Below are 23031 nucleotides of genomic sequence, written 5' to 3'. Positions count from 1 at the left end.
AGGTGCCAGAATGGTAGTACAGCAGGTAGGGTACTGGCCTTGCACATGGCCAACCCGGGTTCAATCTCCAAACCCCTTGAGGTTCCCCAAGCACCACCAGGAGTGATCTCTGAGCACAGAACTAGGAATAAGTCCTGAACACTGCCAGGTGTGGCTTAAAACCAGAGAATAAAAACAAACAAGAAAGAATTATGCAGAGTTACAAACCTCATGGCTTCAGCAGTAGATAAGATGTTAGGTCTTTCTTGTCTACTTGTCAGAGGTAATTTCTTTCTCATAAATGAATGCATCTTAATAACAAAGTGCCCATGTCTATGAGTTGTAACAAGTTCACTTCTATATTGCTTCCATTTCAACCTCCTTTTAACTTTATTCTGTTCAATACCTAAGGATTTCACAAGATCCTTGTGCAAAATGCCACTTGTTTCAAATTGTATCAGCTATGAGTGACTTTAAAGCCAAACTTTATTTATGGGTTTTTTTTTTTCTTTGCTTTTTGGGTCACACCTGGCAATGCACAGGGGTCATTCCTGGCTCTGCACTCAGGAATTACTCCTGGCGGTGCTCGGGGGACCATACGGGATGCTGGGAATCAAACCCGGGTCAGCCACGTGCAAGGCAAACACCCTACCCGCTGTGCTATCGCTCCAGCCCCTAAAGCCAAACTTTAAACCCCACCATTTCTTTGGTTTGAGAGAATGACTGACCAGAAGAGGCATTCAATTTGTAAACTATAGATTTAAAATGTTTGTGATCTTTATGAAGAAAAAGTAAACTCATAAACCTTGGTTTATTATCTTTTTTCAAATTTTATTATAGTTAGGTAATTTGACTATAATAATTTTGGCATCTTTAATATTGATATACATAGTTACACTGCCACCGCCAAAGAGCTCATGACCCTCCACCACTCCCCGGATGTCACTCTGATGAGATGCTCACCCTCCTCCACAGCCTGTGCCCCATGGTATATTGATCAGCATCATAGTCATGGTGATACAGTTACCTCGCCTATCATCATCAAAGTGCCCAAGACCTTTTCTGGACCAGTATATCATAAGGGCCCTGGTAAAGGGAGTTGGGCACTTTGATGGAGGGTCATGGTTTATTGTCTTTCACTTAGAAGGTACCATTCTTTTCATGAAAGAAAAGCATTTGACGCCTAGGTCAAATGCTGCTCTTCAATGTTTCTTAGACTAATCAAAAACTCTTCCCTCTGCACTGTGACAAAGCTTTAATTTATGTGTCACATTACATTTTATCAGAATGGGTAGGATGTGGCCAAAATAATACTTACAAAGGGACATAGCATTAAATCCTTATATTAGAAAGTATTAAGTATAATACTTGAGGGGCTGGAGCAAGAGTACAGGGAGTAGTGTCTGCCTCATCTGTAGCCAATCTAGGTTCAATCCCTAGCACCCCATAGGGTCCCCTGAGTCCTCCAAGAGTGACCCCTGAATGCAGACCCAGGAGTAAGCTCTGAGCACTGCTGGGGATGGCTCCAAAACATACAAGAAGAAGAAAAAGAAGAATATTTCAAACAAGTTATCTAAGACTCTACCTTAAGAAACTAGAATGTAAGGGGGATGGGCAGAGCAATAGAACAGCTGGGAGGGCACTTGCCTTACACACTGCTGACCCAGGTTCAATCCCCAGCATCCCAAATGGTTCCCTGAGCACCACCATGAGTAACTCAAATGTAAAGCTAAGATAAGCCCTGAGCACTGTTGGATATGGCCTCCAAAATACCCAGAAAATAAGAACAAATTAAATACAAGGTAAATAATAATGCAAAATAGAGAGAAATTAAGAGGGAAATTGTCTGCCATAGAGACAGGGGGAGGGATGGGACAGTGGGAAGAGGGGAGGGATACTGGGGACATTTGTGGTGGAAATGTGCACTGGTGGAGGGATGGGTGTTTAATCATTGTATGACTGAAACTCAAACATGAAAGCTTTGTAACTGTAGCTCACAGTGATTCAGTTTAAACAAATAAATGAACGGTAAATAGAAAGAAAGAAGTAATAAAGAGGAGAAACTACTGAAATTGGAAAAGCGCAAGCAATAGAAAATAGGAAAACAATGAAACCAAAAGCTGTTTCTTTGAAACTATCACTAAAATTGATCTAACTTTAGTTAATATAAAAAAGAAAGACCACATAAATTATCAATAGTATGAATGAGGAAATATTACAGCTCTAACAATATTTTTTGGTTTTTTGCTTTTTGGGTCACACCTAGCGATGCACAGGGGTTACTCCTGGTTCTATACTCAGGAATTACTCCTGGCGGTGCTCAGGGGACCATATGGCATGCTGGGATTCGAACCCGGGTCGACCGTGTGCAAGGCAAACGCCCTATCCGCTGTGCTATCACTCCAGCCCCTACAGCTCTAAATTAAAGAATAAGGAATGTTATGAAAAACTTTATGTTAATAAATTCATAGCTGATATAAACAAATTCTTTCAAAATAAGAATTTTGAACTTCCTAAAGAATAAGCAAGTAGGAACCCAGGTGATAGTTTGGTGACCATGTGTCCAGACACAAGTTTAAAAGCCCAAACTGGGGCTGGAGCGATAGCACAGCAGGTAGGGTGTTTGCCTTGCACGCGGCCAACCCGGGTTCGATTCCCAGCATCCCATATGGTCCCCTGAGCACCACCAGGAATAATTCCTCAGTGCAGAGCCAGGAGTAACCCCTGTGCATCACCGGGTGTGACCCCACCCCCACAAAAAAAAGCCCAAACCACAAGGCCCCGCAATCCAGTACCTCAAGGTGTGGCCTTGCCAACGGTGTCAGAATGACTAGAACAGTGGCCCCCAAAGCACTGTTGGGGTGTCCCTAATGGTCCCTGACATTACAGGACCTGAGCAGCTGCATATCCTCAGACCCAAACATTGGAACAAGTAGAAAATTGGCAGAAGAGGCCACTGGTTCCCTAACCACTGGTTGGGAGCAACCCCAGAAGAAGAAGGAGGAGAAGAAGGAGAAAGAAAAGAAAAAGGAGGAGAAAGAGGAGGAGGAAAGGGTGGGGAGGGAGAAGAGAGTAACATGAAGAGTACTATACATGATTTTGTCATTTTTAACATCCCAGCACAAAAAATTTTCAAACCCAGGTGGCTTTAATGATGAAACATTTAAGAAAAAAATAATACCTATTCTACACAAATCTTTTTCAGTAAATAGCAGAAGAAACATCTCCTAATGCATTCTATGAGACTATTATTAATAACCTTGATACGCAAACATGTAACAAAAACAGAACACTTTTGGTCAAACTTGATGCTCAATATCCACTAAGATCATAGATTTTAAAATCTTTAACAAACCGTAAATAAGTCAACTCTGGCAATAAATAAAACATGTTAAATCATAAGCAGAAATGCAAGATTCTTAGCTTTTGAAAAAATAAACATATAATGACCATATTAAGCAAGTGGAAAAGCACAGAACTATGTAATAATCTCAACAGATACAGAAGTCTTTCACAAACCCAACATCCATTTCAGATTAAAAATAAATAAATCAACCTCAACAAGCTATAGCCCTTTCTTTACCTGACAAAGAGTGTCTTTTGAAGCCAGAGTAATACTGCAGTAGGTCAGGCGACCAACCCAGGTTCCATTCCCCAGTATTCCATATGGCCACAAAGCACTGCCAGGGGTAATTCCCAAGTGCAGAGCTAGGAGTAATCCATGAGCATTTCTGGGTGTGGCACAAAGGATAAATGCATGTCTATTAAAAAGCATACAACTCACATCATAATTAATAGAAAACTAAAGTACTTTCCCTCTTAGATTAGAAACAAAATAAGAATGTGGCTTTCAGCATTTACATTCACCTTTGTACTGAAAATCCCTGGTCAGGGCAATAAAAAATAAAGGGCATCCAAACTGGGTTGGTGACAGCGGGTAGGGAGAGAGAAGTAAAACTGTCTTTACTTTTAGGTAATATCACTCTCTGTGTGGGAAAAAAAAATACTTGAATTTTATTTTTTTAAATTTTATTATATTGAATCACCGTGAGAAAAAAAGAAAATACAAAGTTTTCAGGTTTAAGTCTCAGTCATACAATGATTGAGCCCTCATCCCTTCACCAGTGCACATGTTCCACCACCAAGAACCCCAATATACCCCCCTCCCACCCAGCCCCCACCTAAGTAGCTAACGATCTTCATTGTATTCTCTATACTTTGAATACATTCAATATTTCAATAGAGAACTCACTATTATTGCTTGGAATTTTCCCCCAACAATCAGGCCTGCTGAAAAGGCATCATTTAATAATTTTTTTTCATTGCTGAGAATGAAGATTCACGGTTTTGGATTTCTGATGTTTTAGTTCAGTTCACAGTCTAGATGCATGTCTGTAAGAAGCCGCTCTGGGTGCCAAAATGGGTTAGAAGACCTCTTGGATCATAGTCTGTACAAGCAGAGGGTCTGTTTCGTGAGCGGCAGCTCCGGATCTTATCTGGGCCGAGGGCGTGCAGGTAACGCCCCCTTCCCACGATCGCCTATGAGCCACAACATTGCAAAGTTCCTAACTCTGGGTGGAAGTCTTAGGGGGTGGCTCTCGCCACGTGGATGGTGCCGCCGCCACCATTTTCCTCACAGAAAAACAGGGTGGAAAGGGAAAATCTCTCCCGGGGTGGCACATAGTCGTAGTACAGCTCACAGTCTAGATGCATGTCTGTAAGAAGCCACTCTGGGTGCCAAAATGGGTTAGAAGACCTCTAGGATCATAGTCTTTAGGAGCAGAGGGTCTCAATACTTGAATTTTAATAAAAGATGACAGAATACAAAGTCAATTACACCTCTGGGGTGTGGTGCCTTAGAACCACACTTGGCACTTTTCTGGGGCTATTCCTGGCACTGCGTTCAGGGGTCACTCCTTACAGTGCTGCTGGGGGCTGAACCAAAGTCAGCCATATTCAAGCACCCTAAGTCCTGCACTGTCTCTCTGCCGGCAATCACATTTCTATGTATTAGCAAAAAATATAAACAAGAGGGTTAGAGAGTTAGTACAGAGGGTAGGGCACTTGCCTTGCATATGACCCAGGTTTGATCCCCAGCACCACATACACCCTGAGTTCTGCCAGGAGCAGTGACTGAACACAGGCGTGAGTGAGCCCTGTGCACCATCAGACGTTGTCCAAAGACCAAATATATAGCACTGTAGCACTGTCTTCCCCTTGTTCATCAATTTGGTCCAGTGGGCACCAGTAATGTCTCCATTGTGAGACTTGTTGTTACTGTTTTTGGCGTACCAAATATGCCATGGGTAGCTTGCCAGGCTCTGCTGTGCCGGGGAGATACTTTCGGTAGCTTGCCAGGCTCTCCGAGAGGGACGGAGGAATCAAACCCCAGTCGGCTGCATGCAAGGCAAACACCCTACCCACTGTGCTGTCGCTCCAGCCCAAAAACCAAATATGTATGCATATAAAATTCCAACTACTTTCTTTTTTCGACTTACAAACCTTTGTGATTACATTTCAGTCATACAATGATCGAGTACCCATCCCTCCACCAGTGCCCATTCTCTACCACCAATGTTCCCAGTATCCCTCCAGCTACCCCCCCCTTACTTCTCCCCCTGCCTCTGTGGCTGGCACATTCCCTTTTACTCTCTCTTTCCTTTTGGTTGTTAAGGTTTGTAATACAGTTACTAAGTGGCCATCATGTTGGGTCCATAGTCTACTTTCAGCTCACATCTCCCATCCCGAGCGAGCCTGCCAAGTATTATTTACTTGGTGGTCTTCTCTACCCCAAACTTCCAGCTACTTTTAATAAATTACTTAAAGTTTAAAATTTAAACTTTAAATGGGGCTGGAGCGATAGCAGAGCGGGTAGGGCATTTGCCTTGCACGCGGCCAACCCGGGTTCAAATCCCAGCATCCCATATAGTCCCCTGAGCACCACCAGGAGTAATTCCTGAGTGCAGAGCCAGGAGTAACCCCTGTGCATCATTAGGTGTGACCCGAAAAGCTAAAAAAAAAATTTAAACTTTAAATAATTTAAATAAATTATTTAAACTTTAATAATTCATAAATAAATTGACAAAATATATTTAAATGCACACACACACAAAAACCCAGTTATGTATTTCTGAGATAAAATGAAGAAGTAAATAATATAAAGCCATATTGCGTTCTTGTATTAAAAGACTCAGATTAAGGTAAGAACATAAGGTCTAAAACACAAGCAAATTTTGGGTGTCTATTGTAAAATGTCTATTATTATCCTGCAAAGTGAAGAGTCACATGGCCAAGTGCAACTTCCTGAGATACCTACTTCTCCCATGAAGGTAAGGGGAAGGAACAAAGTACTAAAGTAGAATTTGATTTGCAGCAATGTTCACTGACCACTAGTAACAGTGGTATCCTGTAATTGACATTACTGCATGGGAAATGGTCATTGAATATGACTTTTCAGTCCTTTTTGAATAGTATGCCAAAAATATCACTTTGTGTTTCAGCTTGGAAGGATTCTTATTTCCAAAGCCATAGAGAGAATGCCACAACCTTAACCTATCACCTCTCTGTCTACATTCCTGAGATGCTACCATCAGCAGTCTTGCTCTGTGCACAAGAGAGTTATGCTGGGAGCTAAATGGCAGCATCAAAATACTAAAAATACTCCAAAGATTGACGCCAATAGTGGAAAATTGTCGTGTTTCTCTTCCTGTGTTCTGTAGTATTGAGGTAGAAATGCTTGGGTTGAACGTGTGCAACAGTTAAGATCACTCAAAATATTGTCACATAACTTACTTGTTCTGTAGTTTTTTCTTTCTGATACTTTGGATAAATTTTAGAATAAACTTTACCATGTGTAGTCAGCTACCAAGAGTATCCCGCTTGCATGGCAGAGCCTGGCAAGCTACCCGTAAAGTATTCGATATGCCAAAAACAGTAAAAACAAGTCTCACAATGGAGACATTACTGCTGCCCGCTCGAGCAAATTGAGAACAATGTGTAGTAAAGAAATAACAAATGTCCACAGACAACAAAAATTGAGACTTGGCCTTCAGAGGTAGTTTTTCCTGGGTGGTGAGAGATCAGATAGGGGCAGGATGCTGGGACAATAAGTGGAGGGAAACAGACACTGGTGGACGGTGTGTGCTGGAGTATTTTATGCAAGAAATATTGTGATTTACAGTGGCAGGATTTCTTGCACAGTACAGTATTGTAAATCACAGTGCCCAAAATTAAATTTGGAAAAAAAACCTTTAAAGCAAACCAAGTAATGTCCCTTATCATGCTTAGATAATAAAATAGTTCCTATTGCTTCCAGTACAGTAATCATAAACTTTAAACTTAATGTGAATTTTTCTTTTTGTGGTCCCTTTCATTCACCGTGAAGGATCTTGATCTCCTCTAGATGAAATAGAGGACCCTATTTCTTTAGAAATGTCATTTATATGTTTATCTGGCATTCATACGTTTATTAATATGGTTTAAAACCCATCCTCTACCACTGACTTCTGTCATTTTCCGTGCAAACCTATTTGTTTTGAAGAAAGCCCCCACCACAGTAGACTTCTCCAAGACGAACCCTGAAACCCCAATCACTTAACTTCAACATCACTGCTTTCAGACTTCTGACACAAGAGCTGGTGTCCCTCATGAAGAACAGTTTCTTTCTGAGATATAACTGACATAGGACTTTAGATTAGTTTCAGGCATGCAGCATAAAAATGATTCAGTATTTGTAAAGTTTCCATTTCTCTTTCCCCACTTTGGTGATTTTTTTTTTTTGCTTTTTGGGGTCACACCCAGCGATGCTCAGGGGTTACTCCTGGCTCTGCACTCAGGAATTACTCCTGGCTCTGTGGGGGGACCATATGAGATGCCAGGAATCAAACCTGGGTCTGCAGTGTGCAGGGCAAACACCCTACCCACTGTACTATCGCTCCAGCCCCATCTCTTTCCCCACTTTTGACCTACTGCGGAAGGAAGGGCTGCAATGAAAGATGAATATTACCATTTCTCCTCTATTTGCCCCAAGTAGAAGTTTTCATTTCTTCCCCACTCACTCTATGACTCTGGTCCCTGTAAGGTTGAAAGGGGCTATCATTTGGGGAAATTGGAGGTAAGTGAGATCTTATTTGACTATGTAACTTGATCTATGTTGAGTCAGTGTCAAAATCTGTGAAGAGTCTGGAGAGTTATTGATTGATTGATCGATTGATTGATTGGTTTCGTGGGAGGGAGCCACACCCAGAAGTATTCAGGTCTTTTTTTTTTTACTTTTTAAAAAAATTCAATTGGATATCCAAGAGATAGACCATTATAAAGCTGTTTGTAATTGGGTTTCAATTACATACAATGATCCAGCACCCATCTCTCCACCAGTGCACATCTCCCACCACCAGTATCCCCCGTTTCCCCACCACCATCCCCCATCCCCCCAATCTCTACCCCCCAACCTCCCTCTATGAGAGGCACTTTCCTTCTTGCTCTCTCTCCTTTTCCTTTTATGCATTATGTATTTATGCAATACAGGTGCTAAGAGGTCATGGTGTTTATTCAGGGCATTGGGCATTTCTTTCTGGACAGTAAGGCTGGAGTAGCTTTTCAATTTGGTGGAGGCTTTGGGGTATGGATGTGACTGCTGAGGCTTTCTGGAAGTACAGGGAGGTGGAGGAAGGTAACCCATCCTGACTCCAAGAAAGCCTGGAGATTTCAGTCACAAAACTCGCATACAAGAATTTTCAACAGATTATATCTTGGTGGACTGGAGCAATAGCACAGCGGGTAGGGCGTTGCCGTACATGCGGCTGACCCAGGTTCTATTCCTCTGCCCTCTTGGAGAACCTGGCAAGCTACCGAGAGTATCTCGCCCACATGGCAGAGCCTGGCAAGCTACCTGTGGTGTACTCGATATGCCAAAAACAGTAACAAGTGTCACAATGAAGACATTACTGGTGCCTGCTCGAGCAAATCGATGAACAATGGGATAGCAGTGATAAAGTGATATATCTTGGTGAGGTCCATCCTGAGATGGAGTATTCAAGTCTTACTCCTGGCTCTATGCTCAGGGATCACTCCTAGCAGTGCTCAGGGGACCATATGGATGCCAGAGATCAGAGGGCAGCCACATGCTGTGCAAGTGCTCTATCTAACCTGTGCTATCTCTCAGGCCTTGAGTTATCCTATTTCTCTGATAAAAGTTACTCTTTCTGGGGCTGGAGTGATAGCACAGCAGGTAGGGCGTTTGCCTTGCACGCGGCCGACCCAGGTTTGATTCCTAGCATCCCATATGGTCCCCTGAGGTAATTCCTGAGTGTAGAGCCAGGAGTGACCCCTGTGTATCACCAGGTGTGACCCAAAAAGAAAAAAAAAAAGTTACTCTTTCTTACTCTTTCTCACTTCATGCATGCTGTCAGCAGACATAAGACACCTCTCCTGGCATAGCAAAAAAACATAAACACTGTGTTTACTTCAAGTCTTCCTGAGCCACAAGCTTATGGGCGTCAAGGCAAATGAGCCAGAGTATACACAGGTCTGTGTCAGAGCTGAAGAGCCCTAAAGGTAGGGGACACCATTCTTTTATCTTAGGCTTCAAGCAAACCTGATTGTCCTTTGTCCCAAAACTATCAAGTCACTGCTCTCCACTGCAAAGATTATCTCTGCTTTCCATGTCCCAGAGACCTTGTCTGTTGTATTCATTCTGAATCCCCAGGACTGAGAGTGTCTATCTCCATCACATGAAAGAACAGAGACAGTATTTAAAAATGTCAGGGTCCAGAGAAAGAGTGCAAGGAGAAAGGCCATTTGTTGACATGCAGCTCACCCCTTTGGACCTACTGCAGCTCACCCCAGTCTATGATTCCCTGAGCAAACAGTCAGGAATAGCTCCAGAGCTCCACCACGTGTGGCCCAAAAACTAAACAAACAAACAAGTTGGAGAAGATGGATGTGAAACTGGTCGTGGAAAACTGAAATCAAGCAACAAGGGCTGTGAGAAACAAGGCTGCCAGAACTGGCTTCCCCAACCCTAGATCCCCTTTCTCAATGTTTCCCATGATCTCCAGTTGCAGAAAACCTTTTGTGTGATCAGTAGTCTCTAGTAAGTTCATGTCTAGATCCTGTTCGTTTGGTTTTGGGTTCCTCCTAAGAAAGGACAATGGCCTCCACCTCCCACAGCTTTGTGGTTTGTGGGGATCTGCTCTGTGGTGTAATGTCCCCCTCAGGTAATTAGCCATTTGGAATTAACTAGGCCAGCTGCCTCATTTAGGCTGAAGTATTCCAAGGAGCAACTAAACAAAGAAGAGACTGAGAGCTCATAAATATTTGTTGAAGGAATTCATTTAAAAAATGACATAAGGGCAGTGGTGGAGGGTCGCAGACACTTTGAGCATGGCGGGGTGCAGTAACTTTGCACGTTTGCAATAAATGGTAACACCATCTTAACTATGTTCCCTAAACCATGTAAAACAAATTCTTAAAAGCAATAAATAAAATTAAAAATTAATTTCTGTAGCCACATCATCTCAACGTCTCATGTATTTTCTCCATTTAGGAAGCCAAACCCCAACCTTTCTGAGGTTTAAGAAAGAAGATCTAACAATCAGAGGCTAGGAAAAGACACGGAAGAAAAGGTCTTTGTTATCACGATGGAAGAGAAAGACTATGCTAATTAGAGAAAGACTCAGGACAGAGAAGAAAAGAAGGCTTTCATTGTTTCAAAGAACTACTTCATTTCTGGTGAGGTCTAAAACTTTGACCATTCCAATGAGCTGCAGCTCCAACACCACACAGAAAACCCTGGATCTGATTCTGTTTGGAGCAGTCAGCATGAAATGTAATGAAATTCAAAATAGACAGGATACACATGCTCCAGAGGGAAGTCATTAATACCCATGAATAATGATAAAGCAAAATACCATCTGCCAGGATAATGTGGCAAATCTTTTTAAAATTCCAATTACCCTATAAACCAGAGACAGGGAGCAAATATGCTCTCCCTGCCATGTGAGACCATGTGTCCATGATGTCTCCATTGCTTTGTATATAGACTCGACTGTGAGTGATGGAAAGGAACATTAGTCACGTCTGAATACATTCTGGAGAATGCATTCCTTATTCTTGAAGACATGGGTACTATTTACATAACCGGGTGGAACAAAATGAAAAATCATTAGGAACACCTATATACTTCCACGTGTGGGAAGAAAAGTGGTATCTGCGATATAAATACAGCATATTCATTTTGCCATAACAATGCGGTTAGATTTCATCTTTATGTGTACTTGGAGTCAGAAATAATGAAGCATTTCTATCGTCCTGTTAGCCCAGGGAAAATGGTGTAGTTTATGATGGATTCAGATCTTAGTTCCTGAGCTGCGTTTTATGAAACAGGGCAATTAAAATTGTGACATTCATTATTAGAATGGTTGCAGTACAGCCTGGAAAAAAAATAACATTCTTATACTATAAAATTGTTGCACAGACAAACTACTCTTATTACTTGTCCCTTGAAATATATTGCAAGCAACAAAACAACAGACTCCTCAACACTGCTATGTCCCAGCAGCTCTCTCCTCCTGTGGTGTGCTGTAGTATAGACAACACTGGGTAGACCGAGCCTTTTCAATCCTGGTACTTCTATGACTCGCTTGTATGATTTTTTAGGAATCACTTGGCTTCCTTGTCTACAAAGTATCTTCCTTGTCTCAAAGTGCTATTGTAGGATTCAAAACAGTTGAATGTGGAAATTGTTTTAAATCCCTCCAGTGGCCATTTTCAATGATCATAACTGATAAAGCAGGGCAGAACTGTCTGCTTGTTTTAAGACCTAGAATTATGCATTTTAAAGGAGAAGAAAAAGACCTATGCATGGGACTGGAGCACTACTGATGCTAGATTAGGCAATTACTGTTTAGCCAGCAGGACTGTTGTTCTTCCATGATCTATAGAGGTAAGGCTTTTATATGTCTAAACCACTAGACCCAACACTACTGAAGCCATGAGACGCAAACTACAAGAATTGAACTTAAAAATGAATCTGTCAAGAAATAAGGTTGGGGGTGGGAGGGAATCTGGGGGTCATTGGTGGAGGGACATGATCATGAGATAGTAGAATTGGAAATGAGAATATTGTATGCCTGAAACCCTATTCTAAGTAACTTTTAAATCCTGGCGTCAAATATGTTGTTTTAAAAATGAAAAAAAAAAATGTTGCTGAGAAACTAAGACAGTAAATTTAGCAAAATGGCTTCAATTCATATTATTAAACTAAAAACAAGAATTCTGGGACTTAGCATAACTTTAAATTATATATATATCATTTATTGAAATATAAAGATTTTCATTTACACATTTTAAAACAAAAACAAGAACAGGGGCATTTGTAATACATTTCAAATTGGTAGAACCGTCCTATGAAGTTTAGTTCTTCTCACACATTCACCACACCATTGTTTTGGGAACACAATGCATTTTTTTTCTCTTTATTATTTCTAAAATATAAATTTTGGACATTCAAAAGTGCAACAGTTAATGTGCCTGTGGGGAATATCACAGTTAAAAAAATATAAACAAAGGCAGTGATACAGCTTGTCATAAATGTTCTGGCAGTATTCTCCAAGTCTATATAGAAATACATATATACATATTGATGTATAACATCATTTTCTCTTCCGTCCCTCTTCACAAAAATAGGACCATTTTGTACAGATTGGCAGACCACATTTTAAGGACATCATTGATCATTTAGAAAGTTAGAAATTATGTTTCTCGGGCCAGCTTTGATTGTCTTTATGGAATTTCAAAGCAGGAAGGACTGGGAAATTTTCATCTGGGGACTTTGCACAAGAGGAAACAAATCTGTGATACCCTAAAAACATCATTTAAAAAAAAAAATTGCAATCACATACAAACAAGTGGGAATGTTTGTAAAGACTGGCAGGCCTGAGAATTCTCATCCAGTTTCATAATGCCATGCCAGACTCAAAGGAACATCAAAAATGTTAAGCACCCACAAAAAAAAAAAAAAAAAGGCTGTACAAGAGAGAGAAAGCGATAAACAGAATGCTTGAGCTGTGATTCCAGAAACACAAATGCATTTCAAGTCTAATTGGTTCTACAGAACCTAGTCAGGTTTTCTTTTTTAATTGGCCAATCTGGCTCAGTCTTCACACTTCCTATGAAAAGGTAGATAGGAATATTGGGCCTTGCACTGAGAAGACACCAGTACGCAGTCAAGTACCTTGTTTTTGCTTCTCCATCTTCCAAAGCCTCACCTGCCAGGGGCATGCACCGTGATTGCAAAAATCACAGCACATGTTTCATTCATGGGTCGCCAGCAACAAAACAGAATCGCACAGAATGCCAATGAGCTTTCATCAACCCATCTGATGGTTTGGGTGGATGTGCCTGTGAGTCCTGCTATCTCACTCCCCACTTTCAGTAAATCCTTTTTTCTTTTTATCAGATTGTTGAGTTGACAATACAGAACTGGGCACACTGGATGGCATCATTTCAGCCCCCAACTTTGCTTGGGGAAAAGAAATTTGACTTCCCCAAGCCAGGGAAAACAGAAAGTCCACTGCCAAAGCAAGACTTCACTTCCGGGGCCTCACCTAACACTGGGCAGTTCAATGAAGAGTGGCTACTGCTTAGGTGGCATTAAAGGGCACTGATCTTATACCAGGGCTTAAGAATGCTTTCTGCATGGTCGGCTTCTTACCCAATTTCAAATTGTCTTTCTGTTTTCCAAAGCCACTTCCTGTCACCTATGCTAGTATTTCACACCTGATCAGGGAGTTTACAAAAATACAGATTCCTGCTCCTTCTTTCTTCTATCTCTGATTGAATCATCCAGACTCTTTGGGAATCCTTCTGACTCTTTGAGGACAGGGTTTGTAGAATTAAGATACATCTGTATGTTAGGGTCCACCAGCATGTTTGCCGATAATTTTTTTCATTGGGTAATAACGTGAGAAATAATATCAGGTATAGGCTTATGATGCCGTTATTGAGACAATTTAGGACTAAGGACTTTTTTTTCCTTCAAATCCCATTACTTCAGAGGGAATTTCATTGTACATACTGTTTTCAACATTAGGGCACCGTTAAAAACTTTGACTTCCTGGAAGACACTACTTTTACTCTTCTCTATGTTCAACTAAATTTAATCCCCTAAAGCTATTACCATATTTTATAGAGAAACATATGTTATTTAATATAAGTGTCAAGAACTGTCAAAATTATCACCTACTTAGTAACGATTTTTTTTTCTAATTGTGCTTTCTCTGTAGGGAAAACGTGTTAGATATTACACATTTAGCATTACCGATTACAGTAGTATTATTATAAACATAGATTACAATATGAAAATGGGTTGTTGGGTCTCTAAATAACCCAAATCTATTAAACAAGGTTGGTTAATTATTATTTTTTTAATCTCTTTTACACTAAAAAAAAAAAAGTTAAAATGCTATAGTACCAGTACCTTTTAAGGTTCAAAAGTGGTTTTGCATGTACTTCTTAAAATTCAACAGCAGCTGATACCAAGTTTCAAGCAGGAAGTACATGGATGAATTGAGTGGTCTCTTAAGTCCAGAGAAGACAGTGAATACAAATCTAAACACTTCCTTGGTTAGAGTTATTTACATAATTACAATGCTAGAGTTTTGTTGCAGTAAAAATCGCATTAAGTTGGATTCTCACCAATGCCCTTGAAACCCAAAGTTTGTCTTCTGTGGCCATTAGTTCTTCCATCTACCTCCAAACTTGACACTCCACTGAGATGCTACTGAAGCATTGCAAGAGGCAATGCTGGAAAAGTTAAATTCAAAATATGCCACTCATTCATATTTAGAAAGCTCCCTGAGGTCCTTGGTGGGGAACTTCTCTTGACACATCATCCAAGTCCTCCTCCCAAACTTTGCATTGCAATAAAGTGGTTTTCTTGCAGGGATCCCAGGTGGCTCCAGAGATGGAAAGTGTTACAGGAAGCTGTCCTCCACCAGGTCCGAGGAGTCTATGCCGATGTCGTCCATCATGTCAATGTCTTCAATGGTCTCATCCTCTCTCTTGATGAACGTAGAACTGCTAGAGCCCGTCTCAATGGCACTCTCCTCCGAGGTCTGTGAGCTGGAGGGAAAAGAGAAGGGGAAAGGTTATAGGCCACAGACCAGGTCTTTCTACTGTCTGCAGGACCACCTTCAAAGACAAAGGCCATCTTCCTGAAAGAGACTTTGTTGTTCAAATACTTGTCCTCTGGCAAGACTCATCCCCCATCATGCTGCAATAGGCCACCATGAGGGAAACCAAGTTCACAGGTACCCTACTCTTTTGGTTTTGTTTTGGGGCTATATTTTGATTCGGTTTTGGTTTGAGGTGAGGGCAAAGGGAGTCACACCCCAGTGGCTCAGGGGTCTCCCCTGCCTCTGTGCTCAGGAGCCTCTATGTAGTGCCAGGGATTGAACCAGGGTCAGCAACATACATTGTTGCAGATCTCTCCGGGCCCAAATTTTAATTTCTTTCCTACCAAATATTTCATCAAAGTTGTTAGTGGGCCTGAATGTGTCAGTGTCTGCTCTCCTGACTCATTCCTGATGGAATGTAAGCAATGCCTGATCAAAAGGCAGCAGGGGAAGAGAAACAAAGGGATCAAATCTCGTGTGCCACAGCCAGTGGTCATTTTTTTCTGAAACCCCTCTCCGCACGCCTCCCACCCCCTCGCCCCCAAGAGAACCCCCACTGCATTCTCAGGATTCCCTCCCCCACTTCCTTCCCATCTTCTCTCTCTGTGAGTTTTCAAGGTGCAGATAAAGGCTCTTTCTGTAGGGTGGATGGGTAGTTCCAGAATTATAAGGCCTTAGTTGTGTGGCAAGATCGTCTAATTGCAAAACTCTCTCCTTGCACTTGTGTTTTGGCCTATAAAGTGGAAGGATGACAGTCTAAAAATATCTGTATGTATTATGACGAATGTTTACTAAAGTCCCAAGCCCAGCACCTAAAACATGTTAGCTTTTATTTATTAGTACTATTATTAATTATTAAAACTCTTGCCTCAGGGCCCAAATTTTGTGATACTAGGAATATGTGATAGGGAATTATGTGATATGAGAGACACTGAATTATGTGTTATTGTTTTAGGCATATGATGCTATTATGGTTATGAAAGAAAATATCTACATCCTTAGATGGCTCTGTGCTGGTAAGCTGGGGGTTAAGTGTCCTGGAATTTACCAGGTATCAAGATTTACCAAAAAAAGAAATTATGAGCATGAGTGGTGGGTGTGTGTGTGTGTGTGTGTGTGTGTGTGTGTGTGTGTGTGTTTGACACTTACACCTATTATGTACATAAAGCTGCATAAAGCAAATATGCCATACGTTAGTGGATAAATCTAACGGGTACATGTGATTTGCTCTCAATTATTTTGACTACTTGAAAAAAGAATCTTCCTAAGTCCCCAGACTATGATAATTCCTGTCTTCCCTCTCTTCACTGAACTCATTAACTTCCTTCTTTGCATTGTGATATTTTTAGCTCTATCTTTTTGCCCCCAAATGACCATGATTTCTCCTCATTGTTCAGCTACACCATTTCACTCCACACAGTTAACACTCTACCTGCCCCCCCTCCACACACACACACTCCCTCCCTACCTATCTCTTCCTCCATCTTCCCCACAGGTCAGAAGCTCTCAACTCTCCAAGCTGTTTCCAGCCTCTTAGCCCACCCAGATTCCTCAATCTCTCCCCCTTCCTCCTCAAGTTCATTACCTAGCAGAGAAGTGAGCCAGGTTGGGAAGAAGCCCATGAGGAACTCCAGTATACTGGTCCCCAATATATTTTGCTCGAGCAGCTTCCAGTCAAGGTCCTGTGAACACAGTGCCCCTCACCACGCCAATCTACCTGAGGCTAAAAGAAGTGTCCCAGGGATCTACCCGGCTGATCCTGCCGGCCCAGACCCAGACAGTCCTAGCTTGGGGTGTCCACTCATGTTTGCTGCTAAACGGTGGCCCCCTCCCCGCTAAATCCACACAGTGAAGCCCTAACCATTGTCCACTGTGACTATATTTGCAGCTAGGACCTGTAAGATGATGATTTAGGGTAAATAAGATCAATAAAATTGGGTACTGATCAAACAGAAATGCTGTTCTGTCCTATAAACACAAAGAGGGGGATGGAGAGACAGTACAGCAGGTAGGGCATTTGCCTTGCATGAGACCAACCCTGGCAAAACGTATGGTCCTCCAAGTCCTCCAGGAGTGACCCCTAAGTGCAGTCAGGAGTTGAGCCCTGACCAACACTAAATGCGGCCAAAAAAAAAAAACAAAAACAAAAATAAAAAGAAGAGGAAGAAACACGAGGGATGTATATGAAGAAACAGGTCACAAAGGAGCCAGAGGAATAGTGCAGCAGATAGGGCACTTGCCTTGCACACAGCGACATGTTTGAGCCCTAAGTACAGAGCCAGAAGTAACTCCTGACCACTATCAGGAGTTGCCCAGAAAGCAAAATAATAATAATTGTCCTGAGCAAAGGGATAATCAGAAAAGAAAATCAGACAAGCCTCATTTCCCTGTCTCCAGATCTCATGACACATACCCCCAAGCTTTAAAACGGGAGTATGAAACCGGGGCATGTACAAATAAACAGGACTTTTTAATTACCTAGTATGTACAAATAAATATTCTATAAAGTATATCTTAACTAGTTAAAATCATATCCACCGAAGTAACTCTGCAATGTGTCTCTGTTTAAATAATCATAAAGTTAATGACTTAAAAAAGAAAAAGAAAACAGTACCCTGATAAAGAGGAGAAAAAGTGAGCCTCAAATCAGGGACCAGAGTTTTCCCTTTCTCCTGCACCCACACATGGACTATGCAAAAAGCGTGAGGGCCTGGGCCTGGTCCTTTCACCTTAATGATGTAACCATGGTTTAGTCCTAGCTGCTCGGGAGTGAACCCTGAGGACATCTCGGTGTGGCCTACACATCCCCAAAATAAAGTAATTTAATTAACTAATATGCAAAGGAGCAGAAGAAAAAACAAATGCAGATATTTATCAGTCAACTGCAATTTGTGACTGGGTATGTATAAAAAAACCAAAGTAATCTGAACACTAATGACGTATCTCAAGCTCTTACTGATCTGTGTTCTACTGGAAATGGGGATGAGATAACAGTATTAGAGTTTTGTTTGAGGGTTTATTTGGTTTGGAGGGTTTTGTTTGTCTTTTGGGGTCACACCCAGCAGTGGTGCTTAAGGTTTACTACTGGCTCTGAGCTCAAGGATTACTTCTGACACTGTGGAACTGTATATAGTGGTGGGGACCGAGCCAGGTTTGCCACATGCAAGGCAAGCGCCATACCCCACTGTGCTATCACTCTGGCCCTGTTGTAGTTATTTTTCATAACTGTGGTTCTCTTATTAAATAGAGTTCCTATCTCTGATCTTACCTTTGAAGAGACATGTGCCAGAATATTTATTATTAAAATTATAAGAGATCTAGGACCTGATTCAGAGTTGACGTGGGGGTATAAAATACGGCTGTTCATGTGGATTGGGCAGGAGTTCAAAACTGCTGAAGTTGCAGGGCCAGAGCAATAGGACAAGTCTACTTGACTTGCATATAGCCAACCTTAGTTCAATCCCTGGCATCCCATATAGTATTCTTTCTTATTTTTTAATAATGTAGGAGCACTGCTCTTTATTCAGCCATTAATTAAGCTGATTGAATTGGGCATGAACTCCACATTACTTTTTTTTTAATGTTTTTATTTTTTTTATTTTTAAATTTTATAAGTTAGTTCACAATGTTTGATTACATTCAATATTCAAACACCAATTCCACCACATTACACCTTCCCACCACCAAATTTGGGATGCATCCATCCCAAACCCCAATCTCTGTCCCAAAACACAACCAAAATAATGTATTTCGTATTGTCTGTTATGAAGAACTATTGAACATGCTCACAAAAAAGTGTTCATATAGGAAACAGCGTAAAGATTGTTCTATTTTGGCAGGAGCCATTAAGACATTCTACAGGATATCACTAACATGTTATTAAAGTTTGGATGTTGTGAGCTTTGGTATATATATCTGAAAATATGTATATATGTATATACATATATTTCCCTCTATGATTTGTTGCCTACTATCTGAACCCCATCAAATGTGGTGTGGTCATTACGGGGAATGGATAGGGAGTGTTGTACAATGTGTCACGCAAAGTGGCCGCGTAGTCCAGGAGTATGTTTACTCATTATGGGAGGCCGAGCACGTGGGTAGCGGCCTCGAGCGTGGCGAAGGTTGGTTTGTGGAGGTTTTTGGCTGCCGGAGCTGGGTTCCTTGAGGCAGGGAGGGCTCTCCCCTGCCTTCATCTGGGGCTCCCCATGTGAAACAGCCTGGCACGGCGTCCAATGGCATGGTTATGGGGGCCTCATGTCATGCTCCCTTTTGGGAGAAGCAGCCGTGTGATCTGGATGGTGGCCGATGACGAGATTATCTGGCGCTGGCAGGAGGTGGCTTTTGGGCATGACTCTTGGGTCGCTGGAGACTGGGGAAAGAGGGCAGAGGATCTCGGCTCCTGGTCCCATTGAGCCAGAGTCCAAGGTCACAAAGTTCCACATTACCTGGGTTCTATAGGATTTCACTCATACGTGAGGCTCGGCCCGAGCGCGTGGGGAGCGGCCTTGAGCATGGCAGCAGTTAGGTTGTGGAGGTTTTTGGCTGCCAAAGCTGGGTCCGTTGGGGCAGGGAGGGCTCGCACCTGCCCTCTTCTGGGGCACCCCGTGAAGACAGCCTGGTGTGGGGTCAGGGCATTCTGTGGCGCTCTGTTTCAGGAGCTTTAGTTTATAGTCCCTGGGTCTTGGCCATTGATGAGATTACATGGCATGGGGGCAGTTTGTGGGTGTGACTGCCAAGCTACTGGAAAACGGGGGATCTGGGGGGAGGAGGCCCAGTCCCAATCCAAGCAGGCTTGGAGATCTCAGCCACGGGTTCCCACCTACCTCTGCGCTACAGGCCCTAACTGCGTCTTTTGATCTCTTTTGAGATTTATGGGTCTCTGAAATAAGGCCAATAAATGAGATTATATAGCTGAGCTGGAGGTGGTTTGTGAGTGTGTCTCCCACATACCTAACTTTTGGCCATTTAATTTCTTGGTAAACTTGGCCACAAGTTGTTGGGGTCTGACCAAAGGCACAGCAGCAATTTTGGGGTATCTGGAAGTCTGAAGGCACAACCAGGCTGATGATGCACTCGCCCCACATGTACAGACAGGCTGACCTGCTGATGGCACCATACCCCCCGCCCCCATATAGTATTCTGAGCACCACCAATAGTGATTTCTGAGTTCAGAGCCAGGAGTAATCCCCAAACATTGCCAGATGTGGTCCAGAAACAAAAACAAACAAAAATACTGGAGTGATAAATACCTGACAAATCACTATACTGTTTAAATAGCATATACTAGAAATTTTCCATAATAATGTAAAATTTGTTTTTAATCAGCTAGTGAGTGCATGGAACCCACCACTAAGACTAATTCATAAGTCTGGACATGCTTGCATAGCTGTATTTCCATCATTATTCCAACTTACAGCTGATGGAGTATCAAAGAGCCCAGATTGGTCTCTCATCTTTCGTTTCCATTTCACAACTAAGAAAACAGCAAGTGAGGCTTATCATAGCCCAATAGTCACTGTATCCATGTGATAAAGGTCTCTGTACACGCAAGTCACAGACTGTTCTTTCAACCATGGAAGGTGGGAAAAGCTCATATTAGAATCATTTACAAAGTGTTTTCAACCCCATGGGGAGCCAGAGAGACAGTGTAGGGTAAGTTAAGGCACTGTCACTATCAATACCAACACTGGTGCAATACCCAGTACCATGTATAGTCCCCTGAGCACTACCCAAAGTGATCCCTGAGCACACATCCAGGAGTAAGCCCTGAACATCACAAAGTATGGCCTCCAAACAAACAAAACAAAACGTGGCCACTGGGAACAACAAACGTTTGGGAAAAAAAGACCTCTAACTTCTGACCACAGAACTGAGTTTATCCAGGAGACACTTGAGGGGAAGGGGTTGAAAGGGCTTAGTAGGCTGGAGGGAGGAATAAAGGCACAACAGGGATAGTCATGGTATGATAACTGTACCCCTAAAATGTTACCAACATTTACCCTTTTGTAAATCAATGCAATCATTTTTTTTAAATTAATGTCTAACTGTATTTTTCAATGCTTTGAAATTAAGCCCTAGGGAGTCTGTGCACCCCGGACCCTCTAGAATAGTCAAGTGTGACTCACTCTCCCTAGAGCCCCTCCCCATCAGGTGTGTGGAGCAGAGCAGACGCCCTAGCCTACCTGTGTCTGTTCCTCTTGCCTAGGTCCTCCTCCTCCTCTTCCTCCTCCTCCTCAGGAACAGGGTCGATGTCTGGCAGCGGGATGATGTAGCCACTGTCGGCGCTCAGCCGCTGCTCATCCAGCCCGCCCTCCCAGTCTTTGAGCTTGTCCTCCTCGTTCTTGTAGGGGACGCCGATGTAGGCATGGTCCGAGTCCGCACGCATGCGCGCCACGGCAGGGTGGTCGCTCTTGAGGAAGTCGAGATGAATCTTTTCGTAGCTCTACAAGCATTTCATTGCACACGGTTAATCGGGCATCACTGAGCCCAGTTCCGAAGAGAAGACATGCTCAGAACTCACTGTTTCCAAACTCTCTCGCAGAGGTGGGATTCAGGCACCTGAGGGTCAGCCAAGAGTCAACTGTCCCCAGAGATGTGGAACACACAGAAAGAGGGGCTGGTGGTGGATGGCCCATTCTGGTGGTCTTAAGATACCAAGTGCTCCATCTCTGAGTCAACAGGCTGTGCCCCATAAACACACATCCCTTTTTTCTGAGACTGCCATAGACCCTTCTACACTCTGTCTCCAGGTCTCCAGCGGGTTGCCAACAAGAAGGGACAAGAACTTCCTTCCCCCACCCCCTAACCCTCACCCACCCCCATGCCCCCAGGGGACACCATTACCTGAAGTCTCCTAATCCTAAACTTTGGAAAAAATCTAACTCACAATTTGGTGTCATAGGTATTATGATGGGTAGGGTGCCTGCCTCGCACAGGTTCGATTCCCAGCCCCACTTATGGTCTTTCTGAGCCCCACCAAGGAATGATCTCTGAGTGCAGAGCCAGGAGCAAGCCCTCAGCACCACTGAGTGTGACCCAGAAACAAAAACAAAAAATGAAATAAGAAAACCTGGGAAATCTCTGATCTAAAAAAAACAAAAACAAAAAAAAAACATTCTCAGCCAAAGTTCCAGTCCCTTCTCAAAACCCATCAACAAACCATTGACTTGTGGTTTCTGCCTTTCCTCCACCTCATTGTCTCTCTTATGGGAGTGATAATAGGCACAAAATAGTAAACAGAAACATTTCATTTCCAGGTTGGTGAGCAGCCTTCTCAGACTGCCGCTCCTTGCGAGGAGGGATGGGAAGCCTTCAGGATGAAAAGTCCACAGAGTGAGAAATCGGAAGCTGAGAAATTGAGTTTCCTGGACAAGAGTGCCTGGGTCTCCTTAGCCTCTCAGCAGAAAGTTTGTTTCATTCATTAACATATCCTGCTTGGTTCCATGAAATTACATTTGTTCCTTTGAACAATGCTTCCCATTCCACAAAAAAACCAGCTGGAGCCACAGATAACAGCTGAGGTTGTTCCTTCCAGTCAGCTGGTAAAAGCCAATTTCGCCTGGATTAAAGTGCATTCAAATTAGCTACTTAATGACTGTGGGTGCCCTGAGACTTCTGACTGCACAGTAGTTGTGGGTACTCAAACATCTGGCAACTAAAGTGCTTACAGGTGTTGCGCACTTAAGATGAAAGGGAGGCTGTGCGGAGAGGAAAGGATGTCCATTCATCGTTGTGTTTACAGGCCCAGGAAACAGTCCCTAAAGTCCCTGCCACTGAATGACCCACATCTTTCCTCCTTTGAAAATGTTCCTTTAACAGCGTGGGGACTGTTGAGATAGTAGGTAAGACCTCATCTTGCACACGGATGGCCCAG

The 23031-nt window shown here is 42.6% G+C and overlaps 1 protein-coding gene across 4 annotated transcripts in view; it reads right to left on the bottom strand.

Annotated features, from left to right (window-relative positions):
- Positions 1–12268: 12268 nt before the first annotated feature.
- PDGFRA (platelet derived growth factor receptor alpha) overlaps positions 12269–23031 on the bottom strand; it is a 51007-nt gene continuing 40244 nt past the window's right edge. For all 4 annotated transcript variants that reach the window (XM_055138006.1, XM_055138008.1, XM_055138009.1 and 1 more), the window contains exons 22-23: positions 21341–21600; positions 12269–15102 (exon numbers count right to left, since the gene is read on the bottom strand). In XM_055138006.1, the coding sequence (XP_054993981.1) occupies positions 14955–15102; positions 21341–21600 (408 nt within the window). In that variant the 3' untranslated portion in view covers positions 12269–14954. The remainder of the gene's footprint in view (positions 15103–21340; positions 21601–23031) is intronic.

Source organism: Sorex araneus, chromosome 5 (assembly GCF_027595985.1).
Source record: "Sorex araneus isolate mSorAra2 chromosome 5, mSorAra2.pri, whole genome shotgun sequence".
In the NCBI taxonomy this organism is placed as follows: Eukaryota; Metazoa; Chordata; class Mammalia; order Eulipotyphla; family Soricidae; genus Sorex; species Sorex araneus.
This window is presented reverse-complemented; position numbering and strand designations above follow the sequence as displayed.